The sequence below is a fragment of the Phaseolus vulgaris genome, chromosome 5, assembly GCF_000499845.2.
Source record: "Phaseolus vulgaris cultivar G19833 chromosome 5, P. vulgaris v2.0, whole genome shotgun sequence".
Taxonomy (NCBI): Eukaryota; Viridiplantae; Streptophyta; class Magnoliopsida; order Fabales; family Fabaceae; genus Phaseolus; species Phaseolus vulgaris.
This window is the reverse complement of record NC_023755.2, coordinates 5,102,187-5,127,870: the sequence shown is the minus strand read 5'-3', so window position 1 is coordinate 5,127,870 and position 25,684 is coordinate 5,102,187. Positions and strand designations below refer to the sequence as shown.

Genomic DNA, 25,684 nt, shown 5'->3' with positions numbered 1-25,684 from the left:
TTTTTGGAAGGCATAGTGATGTACCGTTGTACTTTCACATGTCTGATTTGTTGGACCTTGCATTCGAAAATCAAGAGATTAACATAACATTTTTGCAATTATGGATGATGTAAGTTCAATTATTAAAATCTTTATACTTTTGATTTTATATATTAGTACTAACTTATTGAAATTTAAGTATATTTGAGGATTATGCTTCAATGACGGGAAACAAGATATATATGAGTTTTTAGACCCTCAGTTCATTCAATCACTTGAAAACAAGAAGTTAGAAACACAAACATACATCATCGCTGCCTTAAAGAATGGAGGAAAACAAATTTATTTTTCTCCGTATATCCATGATAAGTCCATATTAATTTAATAAGTTATACTAAATTATTGAAATAAGATAAACTAACTGGTTTGTTATATAGACGTCATTAACAACTATTGATCATACCGCTGCATGGTTTTCCTCCTTGCATAAGAAACCCCCTAACTATTTTAAACACATGATAGATAGGTATAACAATTTCATTTAATTATTATTACTTATACATTATATAATGTTATGTATTCTAACATGAAATCTTATTATTTCAGTGCTTACTCTGGATATAACATGTTGAGTGGGAGGGAAACTACAAACACAAAAAGACTCACTTGGATGCACCTTAAGGTATTTAAAATATATTTATTCACTTACTTTAATGTGTCTCATTTGTTCATTTAATAAAATTTATTTTCACATGCAATGCAACAGACAATGTGGAAGTTATGAGTGTGATTATTATGTTATGTAGTGGATGTCAACTATTGTGCGTGCTGGAATTGATAGAGGTTGGGACCAGGTAATACCTCAATACAAAAAACACTTTAAAATTCAGAGTTTATTATTAATGCACTAATTAAAAAAAAAATTCAAATGTCACAGTTTTTCAATGACCCATAACCGCTACATTCGAAAGTATTGGAGTAAGTGATGACAACATGGTCAAAATATTTTGTAACAATGTATAACACCTTAGGATATATAAGTTATTAGAATGACAAAGAACTTTTTCATATATTAGCAAAACTTTTTGTAGAATGTTATATATACTTAATTTGTTGTATGTACTTTTCATATTTAAATTATGATATTAAATGCTTTTATTTTCTGGAAATTGGATATTTTATGCAAGTTTGAGGTATGGTATATATATATATATATATATATATATATATATATATATATATATATATATATATATAAAATAAAACATTTATTTTTAAAAAAGAAAAATATAACGACGGTTCCATGGAATTGTCTTTACAAATCTTGTTTTTTTTTAAATTGAAACACCAACACACATTTATAACGACGGTTCCAAGAGGAACTGTCTTTAAATTTTTTTTTTTAAATTTCGTTATTTACTAGTCAAAGTAACGACAGTTGGTTACACTTGTCATTATAATTCATTTATAACAAAGGTTGCAGAACCATCGTTATAAATGACTTATTTATAACGATACCAGAATAACGATGGTTCAAGAATTGTCTTTATATGTCCTTTTTAACCATCGTTAATGTACCTTTTTGTATTAGTGATTATTTACTTTAGGAGTTATGAGATTAATAGAATTATTTATTTCCAACTTTGTGTTATTTTCAGTAATTTAAGAAGAGATAAAAGAAAGGAATATATTATGAATAAAGATGTAATTTACCCCAAACCCAATTAGGTTAAATAAGGGCGTAAAGAAGAGAGAACAAAAATGAAACCCTAGGAGGCAACCATCAAGGAGAAACGCCCTGGATCTTCTTCCATTGCTTTCAATCATCTTTTGGTGCATGTAGTGGCTACTATGAGTGGTTATTTCCTTTACTTTGGAATTGAATGTTATCGTTTTAAACTCCTATATATTGAGATGATATTTATCTATAACATTATGCATTGTTATTTTGATATTATGCTTAAAGCTTCAATTCTTATTCTTGATTTAAATTTTTGAAATTTATTGGGAAGTACTTCTGATGATCTGATTTAAATGAAAATACTTGATGTGTTTTAATCCTAAGAATATATTATTATATATCAAATGCTTTATAACATCTTTTCTTAATTATAAGAACTTTTGGTAAATAGTTGGGGAATCAATGTTTAGGAGACAATCTTTATAATTTCATATGTGAGGAATCAATATGAATGAATCATTTTGTTGCATCAATATCAATTAAGTAAGAATATTGTATGTTTTTATTTACCAAAATACAAATAAGTGAGAAAGATTAATTAGTATTGTATACCTGTGTATTAGGGTTGGAACACCCCTTTTAGCTCATTTTGTTTTATATAACTTTTTTGCTAATAAAACAAATTGAACTGAATGAACATAAGAAAGGTACTTCCCTTTAGAGAGGTATATATCTTTTCATGTTACCCAAATAAGTACATACACAACCAAACTAATATAGAATATCATGTAGACAGGTGACCAATAGTTTATTTAAAAGTACACGCTTCCATGAAAATATGTTGGTCTTACAAACACATATATCAACTAACTTGAGTGTCTTAGGGCCTTTAACATTTGGTAATATCATACTATCAGATAACAAGTTAACATGAACCAAACTTATAGCCTATAACTTGAGATATTGATTTATGGATACTCTCTAATTGATAGAGTGGCCTTTCATCTCATCTGAAAAAGGTTAGCACATATAATCAATAAAAACAAATAGTGAGAAATAAATTCTCAAGAACAGAGTTATCCAACTATAATAACTATAATGTAATCATTCATATCCTTTTGAAAACATAAAGCAATTCATTCACAGAAAAACTAATCATAGGAACCTTCATCACACCAACATAATTTCATGGCACTTTGTTATAACAACTTGTTGTTAACTTATTAAATTCTTCTATTTGAATTTGAATGAAGGAATCTCATATTCATTTGTGAAACTCATTAAATCATTAAACTCATTATATGAAAAAAAAAAAATAAGCATGCTACTAGTATCCTTTTTATAGAACAAGAAGAATCAATATTCTTGCAACAAAGATAAAAGTATAAGAATATAGGGACTAACAAAGCAGAAAAATCCTTTTACTTGGTAAAAAATTTACATCGTCACCATACAAGATTTAATATTTATTAATATTTAGTCACATTATTGTTTATTTCTATTCTAAAGATGTATATACATACAAAATTCCTTTTTAGAGAGTAGTTGTATGACATACTTGATTATAAAACATTGATAAAAGACTGTACAACTCATAAAGCCAAATGGTTTTGAACATGAAAATGATGAGTAGTAGCATGTAGTTATCTAAGATGCAACACTCCCATTAAGATGCACATGAAAACAAAGTTCAATCTCCATATAAAAAAGGATAAGGAAGGAAATAAATCCACAAAGATGCAGGGACTTTAGTATAGTGTATCCAAAATTACCTACCTTCAGTTGAATCTTTTTCCAATAACCATGTGATAAACTGGAAAGGATAGAAAGAAATGTTCCGCATTATTATGTTGCTTGATTCTAAGGGGAACCAGTGAAAAGTGTACAGTAACAAAGGCAGGAGAACGAAGATCACACACAAAATCATAATAGTAGTGGCCAACCAACTGAGGTCGCTTATAACAAGGTGGACACCAGCCAAGAATGCCACTGATAAGGTTGTAAGAGTGACTCCTAAAAGGGGTACTGCCACCTTAAGGGCCAAAAGAGCCAAAGTTGTATCTCCCAATTGAGCCCAAATGAGTATAATAGTAACACTAATGCCACCATACATGGATGTTGTGATGCAGAAAATAAATGGTTTAAACAACATGTGATTCAGCATAACAGCCATGCCTTGTTGTCTTGGATTAGAACTATTATTTCCAGCAGGCAAAGTAAAACTTGCAGCAAATGCTAGCGTAGTTATAAGGGCTGAAACCACCATAAGGGTGTCAATTCTATTTTTATAAAAATCCGTCTTTTTGGCTTCTGGTTTGCGAGGACAGGGGATCTCGATAGAGTGTGACCCTCTTTTAGCATTTTGTACACCAACAGATTTTAGTTGACACCATGTTAGTCGCTGTAGATACAAGTTTTTGTTACAAATTTAATAACACGATAATACAAAAATAAGTAAAGCATAATATTTTATGTATACTTGCCTGTGGAAAGGGCGGATTATTTTCTTGTTTAAATTGCTCAAAAGCATCGAGAGCTGTTTGGTTGTTGTTGTTAAGGCAATGGAGATCCACTCTTGTGTCCCATGTCAAAGCTTGCACAATTTTTGGACGAGAGTGTGAGGCAGCCAAATGCAATGGAGTATTTCCATCGTAATCCTTATCATTTATCATATCTTTAACTTCATCATTTGCATCTTGCAAGACGTACCTTACCACATTAAACTCTCCCATTATAGCTGCAATGTGTACAATATTTCGACCTTTGTTATCAACTATTTCTCTGGGATTTGGATAATTTTCAAGCAATATTTTTAACACTTCTATATGTCCAAATGCAGAAGCTAGATGAAGAGGAAAAAATCCATCTTCGTCTCTTTCCATACTACAGGTATGACAATTTTGAAGTAAGCACTCAACACCATGTAGGTAACCTATAGATGCTGCATAGTGAAGAGCATTTCTTCCTATGTTATCCTTAAAATGAATCCATTCTTTCTTTTTCTGTACTATTTTCTCTAGAATACCTGTCACATTTTATGAATAATCAATTACCAGTAGAATATTACATGCAAATATCAAATCCATATTATTCAGAGAAAGGAAGGAATATTGAAAATAAAAACATGTCCAATAAATAAATATTTCTAATAAAACAAATTAACCAATTACGTTATATCTTATCCTGAGCTCATCGCATTTGATATCTCTTAATTGAGAAAGGAAATTTTGAAAAAATTAAATATTTAAAAGGGAAAAAAAAGTAGCATATAGCATACAAAATCTTCTCTCTTTTCTTTCATCGTATTTTTGAAACTTCTATAATTAAGATTGTCTTTATGATAAATAAATCTATCACTTGATGTAAGTACAAAATTTTGAAAATGAAAGATTTTTTTTTTTCATTTTAAAATTAAAACAAATTTCAATTAAGCTACGGAATTTTTTAATCAGTTCTGTATAATATTTTTCTAATTGAATCTTTAAACTTGTTTTTTTAATTAAGTATTTCTGTCTAATTTTCGCTTCAGAAAACTAACTACAAATATCTAAATATTTTTAATTAAGTTCTATAAATATGTTATTGACATTTGTTAATGCATATATATATGTAATAAGGATTCTCACTATTTAGGGTCATCGTTTTGAACTTGTTAATAATTCTCAATCTAAAGTAGATGATTACAACCATAACAACGTTTAAACAAAATGTCCAATTAATAGACAAATATAAGTTGAGTCATCTAATTAAAAATTATTAAATAATTAAGCTTTATTAAATTTTGATTACTCGATCTACACAGAAAGAAAGTGGAGAGATAGTGTTCAGTTCTCCAATAGTTAGTATTTGTTAATAAACTGATTACTGCATGATAAGAGAAAATTTACTATTACAGAACAAAAATTACCTTTATTCTGTTTTAAAATTGTCGAAATTAGTGGTGATCGAGCTCCGTCCTTTTGTAAGAAAGTCCAGAAGCTTGAAGGTTTTTTTGCTATTCGATGGTTAACTGTAGCTGAAGCTGTAATTAACAAAAGATAAGGGGTAATGACTATATATTATTTAGTCTAAGATTCAAAGACCAAACAAAATTATCTTTGTACAATTCTCATGACACAAGTCCAAAAATATTCCACAATAAATATTTTTTGTCTCTAAATGCATATACCCTCCAAAATGTGTGAATAAGAAGGTCTTCCTCCTCCGATGTCCTCGGTTACAGAGACTCTGTAATACAACGATCAAGTCAATAAGATATTTTAGAAAATAATATATAAATAAGACAATAAATATAAGTTTAGATTTGGATAAAAAACTGGAGAGTGAGATTTTTCCAACATCTTTCTAAAAGAAACTAAATTAACTTTTCTACAAACTAATAAATTAACTTAGTTAAAATTAAAATAATTTTATTTTTTCCAAAAGGCATATTAAAAAGTTCCTTAAATTAGAGAAAATAAGAAAATAAGTACTAGGAGGAAGTTTAAAGGAATGTAGTAACTTTGTACCTAGAGTTGGAACTACTCTGGTCAATAAATCATCAACAATGTCCTCGTAGCCTTTCTCAAATGCTAAGTGCAAAACTGATTTGCCTTGTCTGTTTCTTATAATAAATACATTTTTCACAGCCCAGTTCCTGAAGGTTGGTGTAGAATCTAGAATCACCATTACATCTTTGTGACCATTCAACAAGGCCTCATGAAACAAAGTGTTTCCTAGGTTGTTGGTTTCAGGGATTGCCCATGTGGCTTTTTTAGTAATTGGATAACGAAGAAGTGTAGCCACCAACTGGTGAAGAGAAGGGATCTTGCCAGCTCTTGCAGCAACATGCAGTGGGGTGTCACCATTTCTATTTTTTGCTCTCAAAAGCTCTGCTGGACAAATTTCAAGTATTCTTTCCACACAGCTATCATTTCCATAGAGAGCTGCTACATGCAGCACCGTGTTTCCCTTAGGGCTCTCTTGCTTTAAACTCTGATCATCTATTTCTCTCCATGATTCAGCCTTATTTTGTTTTATTGCATCGTATGTTCTCTTTGGCAACAAACGCCAACCATGAGCCAGAACTTCATCACTGTCTTCTGAGCTTTCTTTTCTGTTTTCTCCTTCCTTGTAGTTATTTTCCAAATCATAATTCTTCATACTTATCTCCTCTCCACCATGAAAATCCATCATGCTTCCACCTACCTCTTTTTCTGTCTCTAAAAATACCAAAACTACACACATATCAATCTATCCATTTTAAAGAATAATTAAAACAAATAAATCAAAATATGCACAAGACATAAAATTCTCAACTTCTAAATTACCTTCTTATTCCACTACACTAGAACCTTCCCTCTCTTCAAAGCTCAAAGGTTTTTAGCAGTAACTGTAATGTAGCATACACACAGAGCTTTTATAGAATCCTATGAGAGAAGTGCAAATTTATGAAACAGGAATAATCATTAGCTGTCTCGCAATTAGCTAGATCACTGACCTGTCAGTTAAATGTTCTTCAATGGCATCTAGGGTGACCCACCGGTCAAACAAAGATACTTTGATAGTGTTTTGACAACGTGTGCCATTATACAATTCTCTAAAAGTATTAATATGTTAATAATTTGTGGACTTACGGTAATATGTTGATTTTTTTTCTAACTTTTTTAGTAGTTTTCATTTTTTTTAGCTTTTTTCTGTATTTGTAAATTTTTCTTCCTGCAGTGTAAAGTTTATTTTTTCTACTATGTTGTTTTGTATTTGATTCCGGTTTTAGTTTTTTTTATTAATTTTTCTGGTGTGTGCCAATTGGAATGAAGCATCTAATGCACTCAAGTTGTTTAAATGATTCTCTAAAGATGGTGTTGTGTGGTGCCTAGGAGCTCTTGCTAGGTAGGTTTTGTCCTTTTGAATGGGTGGAAGCTAATAAAGGGGAATCATGATGATTTAAGTTTATATCATTTGGATTTTGCTTCCTTTCCTTTCTCTTGTTTTTTTTTTTATCAGCAATAAATAAATAAAATTAAAGGGGATACTTCAGGGGTATCCCAACCCATATACAGTAACCACAAGTGGACTTCCTATATCATCCACAAAAGAAACTCTCCTTTATGGTTGGAGCAGAACAACCATAAAGTGAGAAAAAACATACCCAAAAATATAACCAACAAGTTACCTCAAAGCAACATTTAACTTTACCGAAACGCCCAGAACCGAGGCCACCTACATTCACCTCGCCATGCGACAAGTTACCCATGCAGGGAATAACTCGCCATGTAGCTTACTCTGGTGAGCACTAAGTGCCACGAGGAGCACAATCTCCTGCCGCCAATGCTACTCGCCATGTATGCTCTGACCTAAGGAAACCCCGCTCTCGACGAGGATCCACTCGGGAAATCCCCTCGTCGACGAGCGAGTTGTTCCCTTCATCTCATTGCTCCTGTTGAGGTTTAACAAACATCTTTATCGAACCAACACATCTGGACTTACTCACCTAAATCTCCAACAGCTTCAAATAAGCTTTCTGGAGAACCCGGCGATGTGTCTACCTCGGCGATTTCCAGTTATCTGATCTTCTGTTCTTCGGATACGGCAGTGATGCACAACTTCAGCGACCACCGACTACGCACGCATGGAGATCGCCGCTTCATCGACCGACGATCATGTTGACCTTTGCATAACTTCGGCGACCACCGGCTACACACATATGGAGAACGCCGCTTCATCGACCGGCGATCATGTTGACCTTTGCATAACTTCGACGACCACCGACTACACACGCATGGAGAACGCCACTTCTTCGACCGGCGATCATGTTGGCATTTGCATAACTTCGGCAACCATCGACTAGGCACGCATGGAGAACACCGCTTCAATCGACCGGCGATCATGTTGGCTTTTGCAACTTCACGCATGGAGAACGCCGCTTCATCGACCGAAGATCATGTTGGCCTTTGCATAACTTCGGCGAGCACCGACTACGCACGCATGAAGAGCGCCGCTTCATCGACCGACGATCATGTTGGCCTTTGCATACCTGCTGATATGACTTTACCACTGTAATGTCACCTTCCATCCCAACAAAAGTTATCTCTTCCGTCTGCAGACCTTACTTATAACTATTAATGCATATCAAAGGGTTTAGAATCCAGTCTACAAAGGAGTAATTGAAAGAATGCACCTTATGCTTCATCCAAAGCCAAGATTTGAGTTGAGCCCTTTGTAGAATCTCTTATGCGTCAACTACACCTTGCTTGAAGACAATTAAATTTCTTTGATCCCAGATGCCTCTTATAATATTAACCCAGACTCCTTTCCAAACCAGGTTTTGCTTAGAACTAGCTTGGTTCAAAACAAAACTTTCGAAGTGCACCTTTATATCATTGTGTTGGACAGAAGATATTCCTATCCATCTGAAGCACAAGGTCCAAATGCGTTGTGCATGTTTACACTCCAGGAACAGGTGTTGGCATGTCTCATCATCTACCTGACAAAGGGGGCATAGCATTGTACTTATCAAAACCCCTCTTCTATTCAAACTTTGCCTTGTTGGGATTCTGCCCAACAATACTCTTCAGGCAGTTGTCGTTGCATTCGGGAATGCCTTTGCCTTCCAAAGATGTTTAAACACCTCCTGTTGAGAGTCTATGTCTGGCTTTACCAGACATTCATAAGCAGATTTCACAGTGTACGTCCCGGACTCCTCCTTCCCCCATACCTGAACATCCATGCTGTTCTTCTTCAAAACAGCCCTGGATAACACCAAGGTGAGCCCTGCCTCCATCAGAGATTCCCATTCAAACCTGGTTCTCCTCCACCTAAGACACCATCTCCACTCTGATTCCACCCAATCACCAACCTCTCCCACAGTATGCCCTTGGTTTAAAGACAGAGAGAACAATCTTGGGAATAGAGTTTTGAGATCTGAGTTTCCTACCCAAACATCTTCCCAAAATTTTGCTTTATCTCCACCTTCTAGTTCCCACCTTATTTCTTCTTGGAACCATCCTCCTCTTGCTTAAAAGTTAAGAGTTGTGTTTATTTTTATGTCTAGGTGGTTGTATACGTGGAATTGAGTCATATATATATAAGGGTTGGAACATCTTTGAAATTATTTTTTATTTAATTTATTCATTGTCGATAAAAAAAGTTTTTTAATAATAATAATAATGTTATTCTTATTGATATTATTATCAAAATTAATAATAAAAATAAAAATGTTTTAGAAAGTGGTGATTGCACACATACCTTATGCACCACCCTACCAATAAGCTTAAAATGTTAAAATTTGTTCAGTGTGCAGAAAGTTGATAGCAGTTCACCATTTATTTCTACATAAGTCACCACTTACAGTAACTAACTACATTGATATTGAGATTACAAAACCTTTCCTATGTGTTATCCACTGAGGTCACTTTACAAACACCTCATGCACCATCTCACCCAAGAACAACACAAAACTCAAAATTTTTAAAATTACTTTATTATGCATAAACTTGGTAGTAGGTCACCATTTATTCCTACCTAAGTCACCACTTAGTGTGTCTATCATTAAATACATTATCACTCAGATTATAGAACTTGACCTTGATGTACTTTATTGAGGTCACTTTACACACACTTCATGCATCACCCCACCCAAGAACAACAGTAAGCTCAGATTTTAAAAAAATTAATTAGTGTGCAGAAACATGATAGCAGGTTACTACATACTATGACTAACTACATTCACATCGAGATTAGAGAACTTGAGCTTGGTGTCCTCCACTGAAGTCACTTTACTCATATCCCATGCACCACCCCACCCAAGAACAAAACAAAGCTCAAAATTACATCAATGTGCACAAAAAATGGTAATAGGTCATCATTTAATCCTATACATGTCACCACTTATTATGACTACCTACATTGACATTGAGATTAATGAACTTGACCTTGGTGTCCTCCACCAAGGTCACTTTACACACATTTCAAGCACTACCCAAGAATAAAACAAAATTTAAAATTTCAAGCACTTGGTACTAGGTCACAACTTATACCTACACAGGTCACCATTTAATGTGATTATGACTAACGACATTAATAGTGACATTAGAGAACTTTACCATCATGTTCTCCACTATGGTGACTTTACACACATCTCATGCACTGCATTGCCCCACCCAAGAACAATACAAAGCTCAAAATTTCTAAAATTACTTCGTTGTGCAGAAAGTTGGTAGCTAATCACCACTTATTTGTACAAAGGTCACCACTCACTCTGATACTGGATTAGATCATTATACCTGGGTGTCTTTCATTGAGGTCATTTTACACACACCTCATGCACCACCTCACACAAAAACAACACAAAGCTTAAAATTTATAAAGTTACTTAACTGTGCAGAAACTTGGTAGTAGGTCACCACTTATTCATACAGAGGTCACCACTTAGATTAGAGAATTTGACCTTTGTGTCCTCCACTAGGGTTACTTTAAACATACCCTAGGCACTGTACCACCCTATACAAGAACAACACTGATGAAAACCCATTCAGCCTCGAAACATTCAGTTAAGATGATTGGAAGCAGGAAAAGGATCTCAGAAGACTTTAATCTCAGGGAGAATTAATTGTTGTCTGCCCTTCCATTTTTATATAGTTTTATAAACATTGTACAGAGTAGTGTAGACTTTATTTTGGGCTTGTATTTGGGCCATTTTCTTGGGCCAATTTTCATGGGCCATGTATTGGACCAATTAGAGTAGGGTGTAAACAGAAAAACAAAGAGTCTAGCTAGAGTTACAATTAGGCCTCCTTGGACCCAATGAAACTCTAGACCATCTAGGATGCACAAATAATTTACTAGAGAGCAAATAGAAAGCATGGAGTGGCAAGGAAGGCATGAAGGTTCACATGTCATCTCCTTAATGGAGAGGATTCCCACCAATGCCAAAAGAAAATTTGTCTTCATGGGAATGGAGAGAATTCTCTCCAATTAGAGGAGGACACTTGACAACCTCTAATTTGAGAGGATTTGCTCCAATTAGAGAGAGTCACTTGTCCTTCTATGAGTCGAGAGTTTTTAGGGTTAAAGCTTGCACCTTGGCTGCCCATAACACTATAAATATAAGTGCTAGCCCCCTTGTAAATTAGCTTTGAATAGATTATTGAATTGCTGCCAAAATTTCAGCCTAAACTAGTCTCTTAGCTCACTCTTTGCTAGCCTTATTTCTAAGTGTTTTAGCAAGGAACTTTTAGGAGTTGGCCTAACTTCTCTTAAGCTTCACTATCATTCTCCATACACCAATACTTCACATTTTCTTTCACTCATTTTAGCCACCCAATCCCACCAAATTCCACACCCCAAAATACAAAACAAAAGAATCATAACAATGCAAGCTAGGATTGCATCAAACACAAAGCTTAAAATTTATAAAGTTACCTAACTATGCAGAAATTTGGTAGTAGGCCACCACTTATTCCTACACAGGTCACCAATTAATATGACTATATCTAACTACATTAATAGTCAGATTAGAGAACTTGACCTTCGTGTTCTCCATTAAGGTTACTTTACACATACCTCTTGCACTGCACCACCCTACACTAGAAAAACACAAACCTCAAAATTTATAAAATTAATTAACTATGTAGAAAGTTGGTAGGAGGGGTCACCACTTATCCCTAACAAGTCACCATTTATTTTGACTAACTACATTAACATTGAGATTATATAATTGTACCTTGATTTCCTCCATTGAGGTCACTTTACACACACCTCATGCACCACCTCGCAATAGAACAACACAAAGCTCAGACATTTACATAAGTGGTACCCTTCTATAGAGTTTTACCTTGTTGATGAGATCAAGGAACACCATAAAATATGGCTGGTTAAATTTTCTTGGAGTAGAATTGACTATATATAACTTATATTTAGTCAATAGGGGTTTGTGGTGGTGCTGACAAAGAATGTAAACTCTGCAAAAGGGTTGTCAAATACAAATGAATGCACACAAAACCTCTTGAATAAATGATTGTGAAATTCGTAATCCATATCATCATTTTGTTCTTTTTTAATACTTCTTTTATTTTTTAATTAAGCCTGTGAATTTGAGAGTTTTTGGTGAAATGGTTCTTGTGAGGGCTTGAGAAGAAAGATGAAAGTGGATAGTGTTAGTGTAATCAACATAGGAGGGAATACCATCCGTGGGTTTAGTTGTGGTTTTGGGGTCATCCAATAGCAATAAAAAATTAGATGTAGTGCATTTCGGTGCCAGAATAAATAAGTATAATCCCGGGGCCCTTCTTTCTTTCATTTGAGATGTGGATGAACGTTTGATGGGTATAGTAACTGTTGGTGGGGGAACGGGATGGGGTTTAGATGTGTTTGTTGTGAAAGGGCTATTGGAAGGATGTGTGTGGTAAGGTAAGGGAAAACAATTATGTTTAGGTTTTGAATCCCTAATTTTGTCTTCAATTAGCTTTGCTAGCCCAATGACTTGCGATATAGAATATGGGTTAAAAAAGGCTAGCTCTCTGCGTATCTCAATATGCAAACCGAAAATGAAGCAGTTAAGTATAGTTCTGGAGTGAGACCCACAATACAATTGCTAGTCGTTCAAAACGACATTGATATTCAGTAACTGAAGTTGTTTGTTGGAGTTTAGACAACTTTATTTTGGTGGTTTGTGTATGCTGATGGGGTAAAATGAAGCTCCAAGAACCGTGTGAATGATTGCCAATCTGTTAACAAGTTGTTATTGTGCAACCATTTGAACCAGGAAAGAGCTTCTTCCTGCATGTGAAACGCAACCATGGGTACACGCTGGTGTCGCAATATCTGATAGAAGGAGAAATATTGGTCTGCTTGAAAAAGCCAATCCAATGGGTTATTGCCATCAAAGAAGGGTAGGTTGACTGTCGGTGGTTTGAGTGTAGGGGGTGGAGGGTGTTGATGTTGGAAGTGGGATTGATTTGAATGAGGGTTGGTTTGGTGGTTGACGGGTGATAGCTTATTCTTGGAATGAGAAAGGGACGCTACCTGGTAAAGGAGGGATGGGAAATTAGAATGAAGATGATCATTCCTTGCCTCTAGTGTAGATTGCTGATTGTTGTTTTCGTCTAGTTGGATTTGAATCACTGCGAGGCGTTCTTGGATGTTGTGTAAGACCTCTTCCAGATCTTTGGATGGTGGTTTGGGAGGCATGGGAAAACAATGAAAGCACCAAATCTGTTAGACTTTTGCTACAACTAATATTAAGACTAGGCTTTACCCAAATTCTTCTCTGCCTTTCTCATATATGATAATACCCTTTGAAAGGGTATAAGTGGGCTCTGAGCCTTACAAAATTAAAAGATAAAGCATCACATAACAATAAACATTAATAAAAGGAAAACAAAACATGACAGAACATTAAAATGTCTTTGGGCCTATCCCACTACAAAGTCCTTCATCCATTTAGGTTGTATTTTGGGTCTTGTGCCAATGTTGGGCTTGGGTGTAATAGTACACGATACTAAATAACATCCATGGCTCGCAAATATAAAGTACATCTTTAATCCTTATTCTTATTTACTCTTCCAAAAATGGTACGATTTTGGGAAAGTTGAATTTGATATTCAAACATAAGCTATTAATGAGAATCGAGAGAAGAGAATATTTGAAGAAGATTTTTTTGAAAATTTAAAATCTATTGAAAATGTCAGATATATGAGTATTAATTGAATGAACGAATTATTTGAATACTTCGAGTAGAATTAATATGTATTAAGGGTTTTGGGGTCGTTTTATAAAGACTTAGATAACCGAAATATATATAATTTATTATTTAGTATTTGCAATTTTACTCATTTAGATATATTTGAATGTTGTTATTATAGATATATTTCAGTTGTTTGAATTTCAGATATATATTTAATTATGATTATATTTCAAAGTATCTTGAAGGTGGGATGGTACATAAGTAAGCTATCGAAATCAATAAATTAGGTGTATGTGGACCAATTTGTTGAATGAGTAAGTTTTATAGTGTTTGTCAAGCATAGATCGATCTTGAGTAGTTAATTATGAGGTTTTTACAACAATCATTTTGGAGGTTGATGTTGAATCAAGTGTGTTCAAGCTTTGAAGAATCCAAATCATTTGTGTTTGATGGAAGGCTGGAGGTGCTTGTTGTTGCTGGTGTGCTTTAGAATAGGATTTGGGATAGATTATATTTGTAATCCACTCTTTGTTGAATCTAAAGCTTAAGTGATGGAAGAGGCCCAAGCACAAGCCCACATGCAAGCCCACCAAAGGGTAGATTTGGGCCAACCATAGAGTTATGGCCAAGAGGATCCAAGAAGACGTTCTTTTACATGTTCAAATGCCATAAACTCTAGTGTAGAGTAGACTTTAATTTCTTGCCAAAATTAGCATAGGAACTTTATTTGTAAATTTTCTTAGAATTAATTTTGGCACCTAAAACACCAACCTAGGTAAACTTAGAGTTTCTAAAAAAAACCTCTAAATTTACCAAGGTCGGTCTAGAAAGCCCATGGAGGGGGTGAGCATAAAAACTAGACACACCCCTCCCCATGTGCTCATTTGTGCACCCATGTGCCATGTGCACCCATGTGCTTCACATTTACATTTCATTTGGCTAGCATTAGGGTTGCATTATGGTCCTCCTTAGCCTATAAAAGGAGGAGCCTACACCTTGTATTTTCAAGTTTATTGTGAGTAAAGTTATGCTGCCATTTTGTGCCAAGCTTTGCTTCTCCCTAGAACTCTAGGCTCTAAACTTCACATCCTTCTCCTTTCCTTGGGCTGGCCGAACCTCCCTATGTTCATATCTATCATGCACCTTCAAGATCAAAATCACTCTTAGGAGGATCTTGCACACACACCTCCATCGCTTCCGCACCATTTTCTTACATGATTCAAGAAGACCTTCATGAAAATGCAATAATTTGGTATCATGAGCTATGGTTCTTCAAGATGAGTGCTTTTGGTCTTTCATTTTTAGTTCTTCTTTACTTTCATGTTGTTCATCTTATTTTCCATAATTGTCTTGCTGTTTTTTACATTTTAATTTGTTTGGTGTGCTTTGTGGAAGATCCAACCGAAGCACTCTTGTTCAATTGATCTTGAACAAAGTTCTTGTGCAATTTGTGATAGGATTCCATACACCTTTGAGTTGCTATTTTCTTTTAGGCTTTTGAGTCTTTATTGCTTTCATTATTTGGTTCATATTATGCTTTGAGTCTTTAATTTTCTGAATCTATACATGTTTTGTCAAGTCATGTTCATCCATATTGTCAACAATTCTTAGTAGTCCTTTTATTTGGCTTGATTGTTTCTTGATTTTGGGTCTCTTTAATTGCTTGAATCTGTTGTTCTTTGCTCTTTTGGTGCCTTTTTAATTTTAGTTTGAGTTCATATTGTGTTTAGATCCTACACAATTCTATTTCACAAATTTCCATTGTGTCTAAACTTTGGTATCTTGCTGTTTTTGTTTCCAGTTTTCAGAATCCCTTGTTTCAGATTTTCTGTGCTGACTGTTTTGATCCAGAAAAATATTTCCACTCATAGGAAAATTTTGATTCTCTGGAATTTGCAAGTTTGAAGTATTATAGAAAGGACAAAAAAAGAATTAGTCCAAAAGAAGCAACAGAAAAAAAATGATAAATCTTTTAAAATCAGTGTGCAAACCTGAGGCGCTACAGCTGGCGTAACTGAACACCAAAATTGCAAAATTTATTAAAACAAATTGGTGCATGCGTTTTGAGTGATTCCAAAGCCAGGATTTAGCTAAGATCTTGAATATCTTGCATATCAAATTTCAGAATCATATCTTAAAAACACAGCTCAGCATAAATTGGGGAAAAACACGTTTCTGGCCCACAACATTTTCCAGTGGTGCTTTTTTTTTTTATTTGGTCATCTAAATCTAGTGCCATTCTTAGGATTCTTTTGTGTGCCTACCTTTATTTTGGTACCTTTTATTTGCTTGCTTAATATTTCTTGAACCTCTTTCTAGTTGTCATAATCTAATTCCTTTTGGTGGTACTGTTTTATTCAATTTAATTGTTTCTTGTTTTTGTTCTTTGACCTCTAATTTGGGTGCTGGAATTTATTCTCCTTTGGTGCTTGTGTGAATGGAAACTTGACTTGGTTAAGGTTTAGCCCTTTGATAGGTGCTGGAAATTGGAGAATCAAGACCTTCATTCTAAGGAGAAGACAAAGACAAAGCCGAAGCACACTTTCTCAAAACACTATACACATTTGGAGGGCTAACAAGCAAAGACAACAAGAGGGAGTGTCACTAGCAAAAAGAGGATCAACAAAGGGGGTTTTTCTTAAATTCCTTACAACTTAATTTGTGCTAATTACCTTTTAATTACGCTTTAGACGGTGAGTGTGTCTTCAAGGGCTCAAAGTGTCCAAGAAGCCTCACCTAGGGTCGAATAGTATAGCATTCTTGTTTAGTAATTGTTACTTGTTTGTATTTGCTTTTCTATTGCTTTAGTAGTAACGCTTTGCATGCTTATCTTGTGTTAAACCGACTAGCTTTGTTAAATTAGTTAGCATACATTGTTTCTTGCATTGAAAAACAAGTTTTGTTTTCTCAACTTAATTGTGTTATAAGTAGTTTACTAAGAGAAAGCTTTGTGTGAAGACATTGGGGGATAGTTTTTGGCTAAGGCAAAGGCTTGGTATTTAAGTAGTCCTTTGTGACTCACCTCCCTTACCTGGAAAACTACCTTCTTTGACTTTCCTAAGTTTTCTCAAGGTAAAATACTTGTATACACAAAGCTTTAACCATGTCTTCTTCTTCTCATTCTACAAAGTCTATTGGAAGTGAATTAAAATCTTTAAAAACTCTTTTGAAAGAAGTTTCACAAACTGTGCAATCAATTGCATATAGACAATTGGAGAGTGAGACTAAACTTAATGTTTTGACTAAAGCAAAGGATGAGAAGTCTCACATTCTAAAAAAATTACCTTCTCATGCATATATCTCTAAAGATCATGATTCTTTTGGGGAGGGAAGCATTAGAGTAAATGATTATTATCAAGCACCCCCTAGAAGACATAGAGGAGATAGAAAAGAACAAGAAAACCCAAGAGAGGTTAGGGTAGAACAACCCCATTTCCATGGAAAAGAAAATATAGAAGCTTGCCTAGATTGGGAAATGAGGGTAGAAAAATTGTTTGCTTCCCATAAAGAAAGAAAGGAAAGAAAAATACAAAAGAAGAGAGGGGAAGTCGAAAGGGAAGCTAAAGAAAAAGAAGAAAAAGAAAAGCATGAGAAGACCCTTGAAGAACAAAAGGCGTGGGAGAAGAGTGTTCCTTCCCACAAGGTCATTCAACAAGACCAAAGATTTAAAAATACCTTTGAAAATATGTGTCTTGCTGAACAACCTCAAAGCCTTACCTTTTTTAAAGGAACACTTGCAAGCCTAAGTGAAAAAGAAGAGTCTTTAAAAGAAGCTTGCATAGATAAAAATGAAATAGATTATTTCTCATATGTGCTAGGATATCACCAAGTGAATGTCAAGTTTTTTATAAGCATCTACAAAAACAAATTTTTATGTGAAGTAGGGCCTAAAGAAACTTGTCATGTCTTATTGAGACAACCATTGCAAAGTGTACAAATCCTTATAAACAATGGTTGTCACAACGAGACTATCCTTACACATAAGAGAAAAAGTCTTCATGAAGGAGAACTCATGGGACAAATTAGATTTGATAAAACTCTAGAGCTTTTAAAAGGAAAACTTTTGTCCCCCATGAGAAAAGAAGTTCAAAGACATTACCTTAGGTACAATTCTTGTTTTCAAACTACACCCAAGGCAATGTCTCATGAACTCTATACTCCTTCACCTTTTGCAAATGATCCTTGGGAAGACATAAGCCTAAATTTCATATTAGATCTTCCTAGGACAACAAAAGGTTTTGATTCCATTTTCATGGACATGGATAAACTCTTCCTTAAAGAAGTGACAAGTCTTCATGATTTCTCTTCAAACTTAGTGTTGGATAGAGCTCCAAAATTTGAAAACCATCATTTGAGGATTCTCTTGGAAAAACTTGCAACTAAGTTGTCCTTTTCAAATTCTTATCATCCTCAAAAGAATGGTCAAAATAAAATTGAAAACATAGCTCTTGTTACTATGCCTAGAGAAATCATGAAAGCCAACCACAATTCTTGGGATGAGTATCCTTTTTCTATTGAGCATGCATACAATAGAGTAGTCCACAAGACTACTAATATTTCTACATTTGAAGTTGTATGTGAACATAGTCCTCTTTCTCTTTTTGCGTTGTTACCACTTCCTAAAGGAATTATGCCTAAGGAACAAGTAACCACTATTGAAAATTTTACAAAGCATGAGAGGATTAGAGAACACATGCAACCATCAAAAGAGAAATATTGTAAAAAGTTGCCAAAAACAAAAGAAAAACAAAAATGGCAACTTCATAAAATTGATTTGTATATAACTGCTTCAACTAACTCATTTGCTTTATTTGATAATTCCCCTAGGTGGACGTTTGATCCGGGAGGGCAAGCATAGTTGACGAAGCAAGAGGCTGCTATCCGAGATCAAGTCTGAAGATCTGAGGATAGATCTTCTCAAAGAAGGAGGAGATGATGGACACCATCCAACCGCAACCATCCCCTAGCCATGAAGAAGAAGAAGCAATGAATTTGAGGACAAATCCTTTTCAAGAGGGAGGGGATGATGGAAGAGGCCCAAGCACAAGCCCACATGCAAGCCCACCAAAGGGTAGATTTGGGCCAACCATAGAGTTATGGCCAAGAGGATCCAAGAAGACGTTCTTTTACATGTTCAAATGCCATAAACTCTAGTGTAGAGTAGACTTTAATTTCTTGTCAAAATTAGCATAGGAACTTTATTTGTAAATTTTCTTAGAATTAATTTTGGCACCTAAAACACCAACCTAGGTATACTTAGAGTTTCTAAAAAAAACCTCTAAATTTACCAAGGTCGGTCTAGAAAGCCCATGGAGGGGGTGAGCATAAAAACTAGACACACCCCTCCCCATGTGCTCATTTGTGCACCCATGTGCCATGTGCACCCGTGTGCTTCACATTTACATTTCATTTGGCTAGCATTAGGGTTGCATTATGGTCCTCCTTAGCCTATAAAAGGAGGAGCCTACACCTTGTATTTTCAAGTTTATTGTGAGTAAAGTTATGCTGCCATTTTGTGCCAAGCTCTGATTTTCCCTAGAACTCTAGGCTCTAAACTTCACATCCTTCACCTTTCCTTGGGCTGGCCGAACCTCCCTATGTTCATACCTATCATGCACCTTCAAGATCAACATCACTCTTAGGAGGATCTTGCACACACACCTCCATAGCTTCCGCACCATTTTCTTACATGATTCAAGAAGACCTTCATGAAAATGCCATCATTAAGTGTTTTCAAATCTTTTAAGTTTAAAGTGTTTTTTCAAACTAAGTGAAAAACAACCTGTTGTTTTGTCGAAACAACCGATTGTTTTATACGTAGGTGTTTTTGAAAATGTTTGAAAACTATTTTGGATGGTTGACTTGCTGTCAAACCCAAACAATCGATTGATTTGCTATTTCAACTGATTGTTTGTTTGGAATCCTAACAAAAACAATTTTGTTTGTTAAAAGAGCTTTAATTGATTTCATAACTGAATACACTCCTGTTGTAAATGCTTTGACCAAGATTTGAATACAATAAATAGTTTGTTAATGTTTTATAACAAACAACAAGAACAAGAAAAGAAAAACTGATTTGAGTTTTTCAAAGAGTTTTTGAATCATTTTGAGTTTGAACTTGAGCTTTGGTTATTCAAGAGAGAAATGGAATAGGATTACTCTGTATTGATTTCAGTTGATTCTGTAACAATGTAATTCGTTATGTGATTTGTGTACATTCTGGTGTTGTAAAGCCAAGAAGGGTTGTGTGCTCTTGAGGTTGTCAAGATCAACATTCTTGGTGGTGTATGTGCTAAGCCAAAGGAAGTGTGTGTCTTGAGGGGATCAAGGTCACTTCTTTGGTGGTGTGTGTATGTAATATAGATTTGATTACCTAGTGGATTCCCTAGTGGTTTCTGGGAAACTGGATGTAACTCTTGGGTTAAGAGTGAACCAGCATAAACTGTTTATGCATTTCTCTCTTCCTTAAACTCTTTAATTTCAGTTGCTGTTATATTACTGGTATAAACAACCGATTGTTTCTGCAAAACAACCGATTGTTTTTCTATTGCTTTTCTGTTTTGAGCTTTGTTCTTGGCAAACTGAATTTCTAAATCTGGTTTCTTGCAAAGAATTTCATTCTATCTTAAAAAGTTTGCGAAAACCCCCTTTAAACCATTCACCCCCCTTTTGTTTAAAGGCATACATTCTAACAGTTGAGGCTTCACACTTTTATGGGGTTGAGTTAATTCGGCTTTTCAATTAGACTTTATGATAGATGTCACATATGGGTGATTTCTAATGTGCATTAATGAGGAGGGGTCTTAGTGATAAGTTATTCCTTTTTCTAGAGGTTACATTGTTCAGGCGTCTGAAGTTTCACTTTTTGTGACACATTGTCCTAGAATGTGGCTTTTGAAGATCCTCGTCGTTTCATGTGAAGTGTGAAATGTTTTAAACTTGCTTGTCTTATATTTAAGTGTCGTTCTTATTTGTTTTATTAAGACCTTCTTATGTCTTTTAAGAGTGTGAGAGTGTTTAGCTTTTTTCACGATCATTCTTTTCCATTTCCTTTTCTAGGTACATATTATGGCTTTTTCTTCTTCCTTTTTCGATTCTTCCAACAGGAATAACCCTTTGGTAAGAAGATACCTTTTAGATGGTCTAACACTGATTATATGATCTATTAATAAGAGAGTCTATGAGTTTAGATCATAACAAACATTATAAGATCTGATTAGATTTCTAATAAAGCTACTGTATGTGCAAAATGAGATAAAAAAATACATTAGACAATCTATTAAGATTAAACCTGTTAGATGATTTTGTAGTATTAAAACTGTTAGACAGTCTGTTAGAGTAAAGCTCATTAGACATTCTCTGTGTTAAGAAAGGTAAAGTGAAACTATACAACATTGACCTATTAGATATTCCAATTGTGCATAGACTCACTGGATAGTCTCATAGTACAAGGAAGTGCTAGACAGTCTCGTTAAACAACCTCTAAGGTCTCAATGTGCTAGATGTCTCCAAAGCTCAAGACTAATTAGACAAAAAAATATTAATGAACTTGTTACACGGTCACTGCATCTTCCACATACTAAACAGTCACTTTGTCTTCTACATGTTAGAGGCCTAACGTATTAAAAAGTGTCTAAGTTTGATTTATGTGTTCTTAGAATGCTTTATGACATTACTTCATTATTTTCAAACATCATTTGATAACATCTTATCATACAAATCAACATTTTCATTTAAAATAACTAATTGATTATTTATAGACAATTTCCGCGTTTTGAAATGTAAAACAGAGCAAGACGAAAACTCTATATCTTGTTTGTTTTGATATTTCTTGATTGAAATATATTTTTTATGATGATTACAAGTTGTTTTGTTTATTGATATGCCTTAACGATTAAGATTAAGACAATGATAGAATGCTTTCAAATCTATAATGTTAAATTGAAAAGTTTTCAAACAAACAAGATACATTCAAATTATTATTAAAATGTTTTCCAAAAATATATTTTGATGAAATAAACCATGATTAAAGTTGGATTGCTTTCATCGTTTAAAACTTGTACATACATAGAAAGATTTTGAAATATATATTTATAGTGCAATTTCTGGAATATAAGGTTTTTATAATTATGAAATTTAAAGTATTATGTTTCAATGACCCATTCATTTAAATGGTGATTATTATTGATTATCACTACAAGAAAAAATGGTTTTAACGGGGGTTTATTTTTATATTACCAAGGATTAAAACCTCCATTAAGCCATTTACCCAGGGTTGCAGTTTTCCCTGCTAAACCATTCATGGGGAACGTGTTACCTAGAGTTTTTTAAACCCTAGGAAATTTTTTTCAAAACCCCTGTTAAATATCATGAGTTTAAGAACCTCTGTAAAATTTCATGTTTCAAAACCTCCGTAAAATACGATAGTTGTTAGGACCTCCGTAAAATACCATAGGTCTCAAAACCTCCATAAAATACCGTAGGTCTCAAAACCTCCATAAAATACCATAGGTCTCAAAACCTCTATAAAATACCATAGGTTTCAGAACTCCTGTAAAATGTCATAGGTCTTAAAACCTCCGTAAAATACAATGGATTTCAAAACCTCGTAAAATATCATAGGTTTCAAAATCTCCGTAAAATACCATAGGTTTCAACCATAGGTTTCAGATCCTCCATAAAATACCATAAGTTTTAACCATAGGTTTCAGAACCTCCGTAAAATACCATAAGTTTCAGAACCTCCGTAAAATACCATAGGTTTAAGAACTATGAACATTTGTTTTGTTATTCATTTATCATTTAAGCATTCATGTGTGTTTTCAACCACAATTATTTACATCTATTGTATTTATTTATCTATGTTTTTTAAAGTATTTTTTTAATAAATAAAACAAATAAATAAATATTACATTCATCAATTGACGAAATATATCAAGATATTGATTAAAATATACCAAAATATATCAAGTAAACACATTGAAATTCAAACTCAAACACTTATGATTTAAAAAAACTATCAGGAAGTAGTATAAGATGAATAGTGCTAAGAAGTACTACAAATGAAAACATAGCACATTGTTTACAAAGCACAAAATAAGACAAAAATCATATCTACATTATACTATATTCTTCAACAATCACATATGCTCCTCTTGATGTCCAGACATCATGTTTGCAGTTTGTCTTTGGGCTAGATTTCAATCCAATCCAAAAGAATCTCACTTCAAATCTGCAAAACGATTTATACCTCAAGGGCACAACCATTGTTGGTTTATGGTATCCCTCTCACTCTCCTATTCATTTGGTTGACTATTTTGATTCTGATTTTGCAGAGTGTAAGCTAGATAGAAAAAGCACAAGTGAGACTTGTCATATTTTTGGTTCAAGTCTCATATCTTGGCATAACAAGAAGCAAGCTTGTGTGACTCTTTCTATTGAGTCTATTAGTGTCTAAGTTCAAGAAGGGGGGGGGGGGGGGTGAATTGAGCTTATAAATTTTTTTGCAAACGTTTTTTGTTTTCCAGTAATCTTGAGAAAAAGAAGAGATTGATTTTAAAAAGAACAAATTCATTTAATGATTACTTTATCAAAACCAAAACCTTAACCGAATTAGTTTTAAATCCAGTGACTGGTTTTCCAAAATAGTGCAGGCACCTTAAAAACAACAAGACTAAGAAAGATATTTCAACAAAAAATCCAACTTTGAATCTTTAACAATCAATCTCGGAAAGAATATGAATCTTGAACAAAGTTATTTTAGATAATTTATTACTTTCTTTAATCAGACAACACACAAATATTCAGATGTCCACAAGTAACCAAGAACTTTTTCAAAATATTCAAGAACAATATGTGACAACCTAGAAATAACATATTCATTTTTTAATCAACAAATTTATTTTGTTCCAGATTATAAAATTTGCAAAAATGAGTGCAAGGATTGAGAAGAATAAGGCACACACAACTTATACTGGTTTAATCATTCAAAGCTACATCCAGTCTCACCTCACACTAAAGTGGAATTCACTAAATCAAACCCAAAACACTTACAAAAACTTTGTGGTTCTTGAACCCTTCAAGAACAAGACATACAGTGTTGAAAAACCCTATTTCAGCAACACTGGCACTTCAAGAAACCCTATCAAGAATTGTCTATACAATCACTTTTATACAAGAAAAAATAAGGAAAGAAAGCACCAGAAAAGAAGATGCAATAAACCTAAAGCAACAACACTTTTCTGTAGCACAACAATGACAAAACCTTCAACCTTGACCAAGGCACACAATGAACAAGCACACTTGAATTTCTTTAAGAGAACCTTTCTAGAAAACATTCAAAGCTTTTATCTCTCAATGAAAACTATTTTTTCTATGTTAAAAAACGTGATCACTCAGTCATCTTTCATGTGAGATGTGTCTCTCTTCATATAGAAAACAGTTTATAACATATTTTTAAAAGCTGTTATAAAAAGAACAGGTTGAAGTTAAAATAAACAAATTGTTTTTTTGAAAAACAAAAGATGATTTTCAAACCATTTCCAACTTATCCTAACAGTAATAAAGGGCTGCAACAAACTGTTGGTGCCCTAACAGAATTTTGAAAAACTTTAACCAGTTCAAAAATAAATCTATTGTTTCACAAATCAAAAGATTTATTTTTATGCAGTAACCTGAAAAACTTAAGGTAGTTGAGAGAAGAGTTTTGAAAAACTTTTTTTGTTTGATCTTACCAAAAATCAGATTCATCATTCAAGGACAAAGCACATTGGGATTCGTCACCACTTTATAAGAGATCATGTGAGCAATGGGGATTGTAACGTTCAGTTTATTGAAACTGGAAGACAACTTGCAGTATATTCACCAAGCCACTGCCTAAGAACAATTTTTTCTTTATAAGAAATGAATTGGGTATTCTTGATTCTAAAAATATTTCTTAATTCTGCTTATAATTTGTTATTCTACTCTATTTGTGAAGACAAATAGGGGGAAAATTATTTGGTTTGAATGTGGTTTGTATGCTGATACATATGGTTTAAATCTGTTTAGTATGCTGCTACAAAAAACTCTGATTGTGCACCTCATTCACCTTGGTTTTTCACACTGATTTTGCTGGTTTTCTTTATGAAAATCATATGGTGAAAACTGGTTTAGTGGTGCAAGAGCAACCTGGATATGATTTCTCTTTGGTACATGCATTTTGTCTGTTTTGCAGGTACTTTCAAATTCAAACAGATCAACACAAGGAAACCAGAGATTTGTCTTCATCAAATAGGGGAAGATTGTTGAAGATAGGCTTTGATGTCTCCAAATCTATGAGGATTTCTTGAAGGCCTAGGTGATGCTTGTGTGTGTTCTAG

The 25,684-nt window shown here is 34.0% G+C and overlaps 1 protein-coding gene and 1 long non-coding RNA gene across 4 annotated transcripts; one reads left to right on the top strand and one right to left on the bottom strand.

Moving 5' to 3' along the window:
- Nucleotides 1-2,449: 2,449 nt before the first annotated feature.
- LOC137834965 (protein ACCELERATED CELL DEATH 6-like) lies at nt 2,450-7,106 on the bottom strand. Of its 3 annotated transcripts, none has more exons than XM_068643236.1 (7): nt 6,970-7,106; nt 6,169-6,861; nt 5,829-5,885; nt 5,568-5,681; nt 4,144-4,685; nt 3,437-4,061; nt 2,450-2,670 (listed from the first exon to the last, which is right to left on the bottom strand). In XM_068643236.1, exons 2-7 carry the CDS (start codon nt 6,833-6,835, stop codon nt 2,642-2,644), a joined length of 2,034 nt encoding a protein of 677 aa, XP_068499337.1. In that variant the 5' UTR covers nt 6,836-6,861; nt 6,970-7,106; the 3' UTR covers nt 2,450-2,641. The 3 variants fall into 3 exon arrangements, with proteins under 3 accessions (XP_068499337.1, XP_068499339.1, XP_068499338.1); XM_068643238.1 differs by having other exon boundaries at nt 4,144-4,397; XM_068643237.1 differs by lacking the exon at nt 6,970-7,106 and having other exon boundaries at nt 6,169-6,876.
- An 8,903-nt stretch (nt 7,107-16,009) lies between these two features.
- Nucleotides 16,010-19,846, top strand: LOC137834964 (uncharacterized). Its single transcript, XR_011084991.1, has 2 exons — nt 16,010-16,955; nt 19,152-19,846. It is a non-coding gene; the product is annotated as an uncharacterized lncRNA (long non-coding RNA).
- Nucleotides 19,847-25,684: the final 5,838 nt, after the last annotated feature.

Bases quoted from the DNA above. Each gene is read 5' to 3' on its own strand.
- LOC137834965 (XM_068643236.1), bottom strand. From the start codon at position 6,835: ATGATGGATTTTCATGGTGGAGAGGAGATAAGTATGAAGAATTATGAT. The intron at 5,682-5,828 runs GTATATGCATTT...TGTTAATTACAG, and splicing joins TTATTCACACATTTTGGAGG to CTTCAGCTACAGTTAACCAT. The intron at 2,671-3,436 runs GTAGGTAATTTT...AACCTTTTTCAG, and splicing joins GGAAAAAGATTCAACTGAAG to ATGAGATGAAAGGCCACTCT.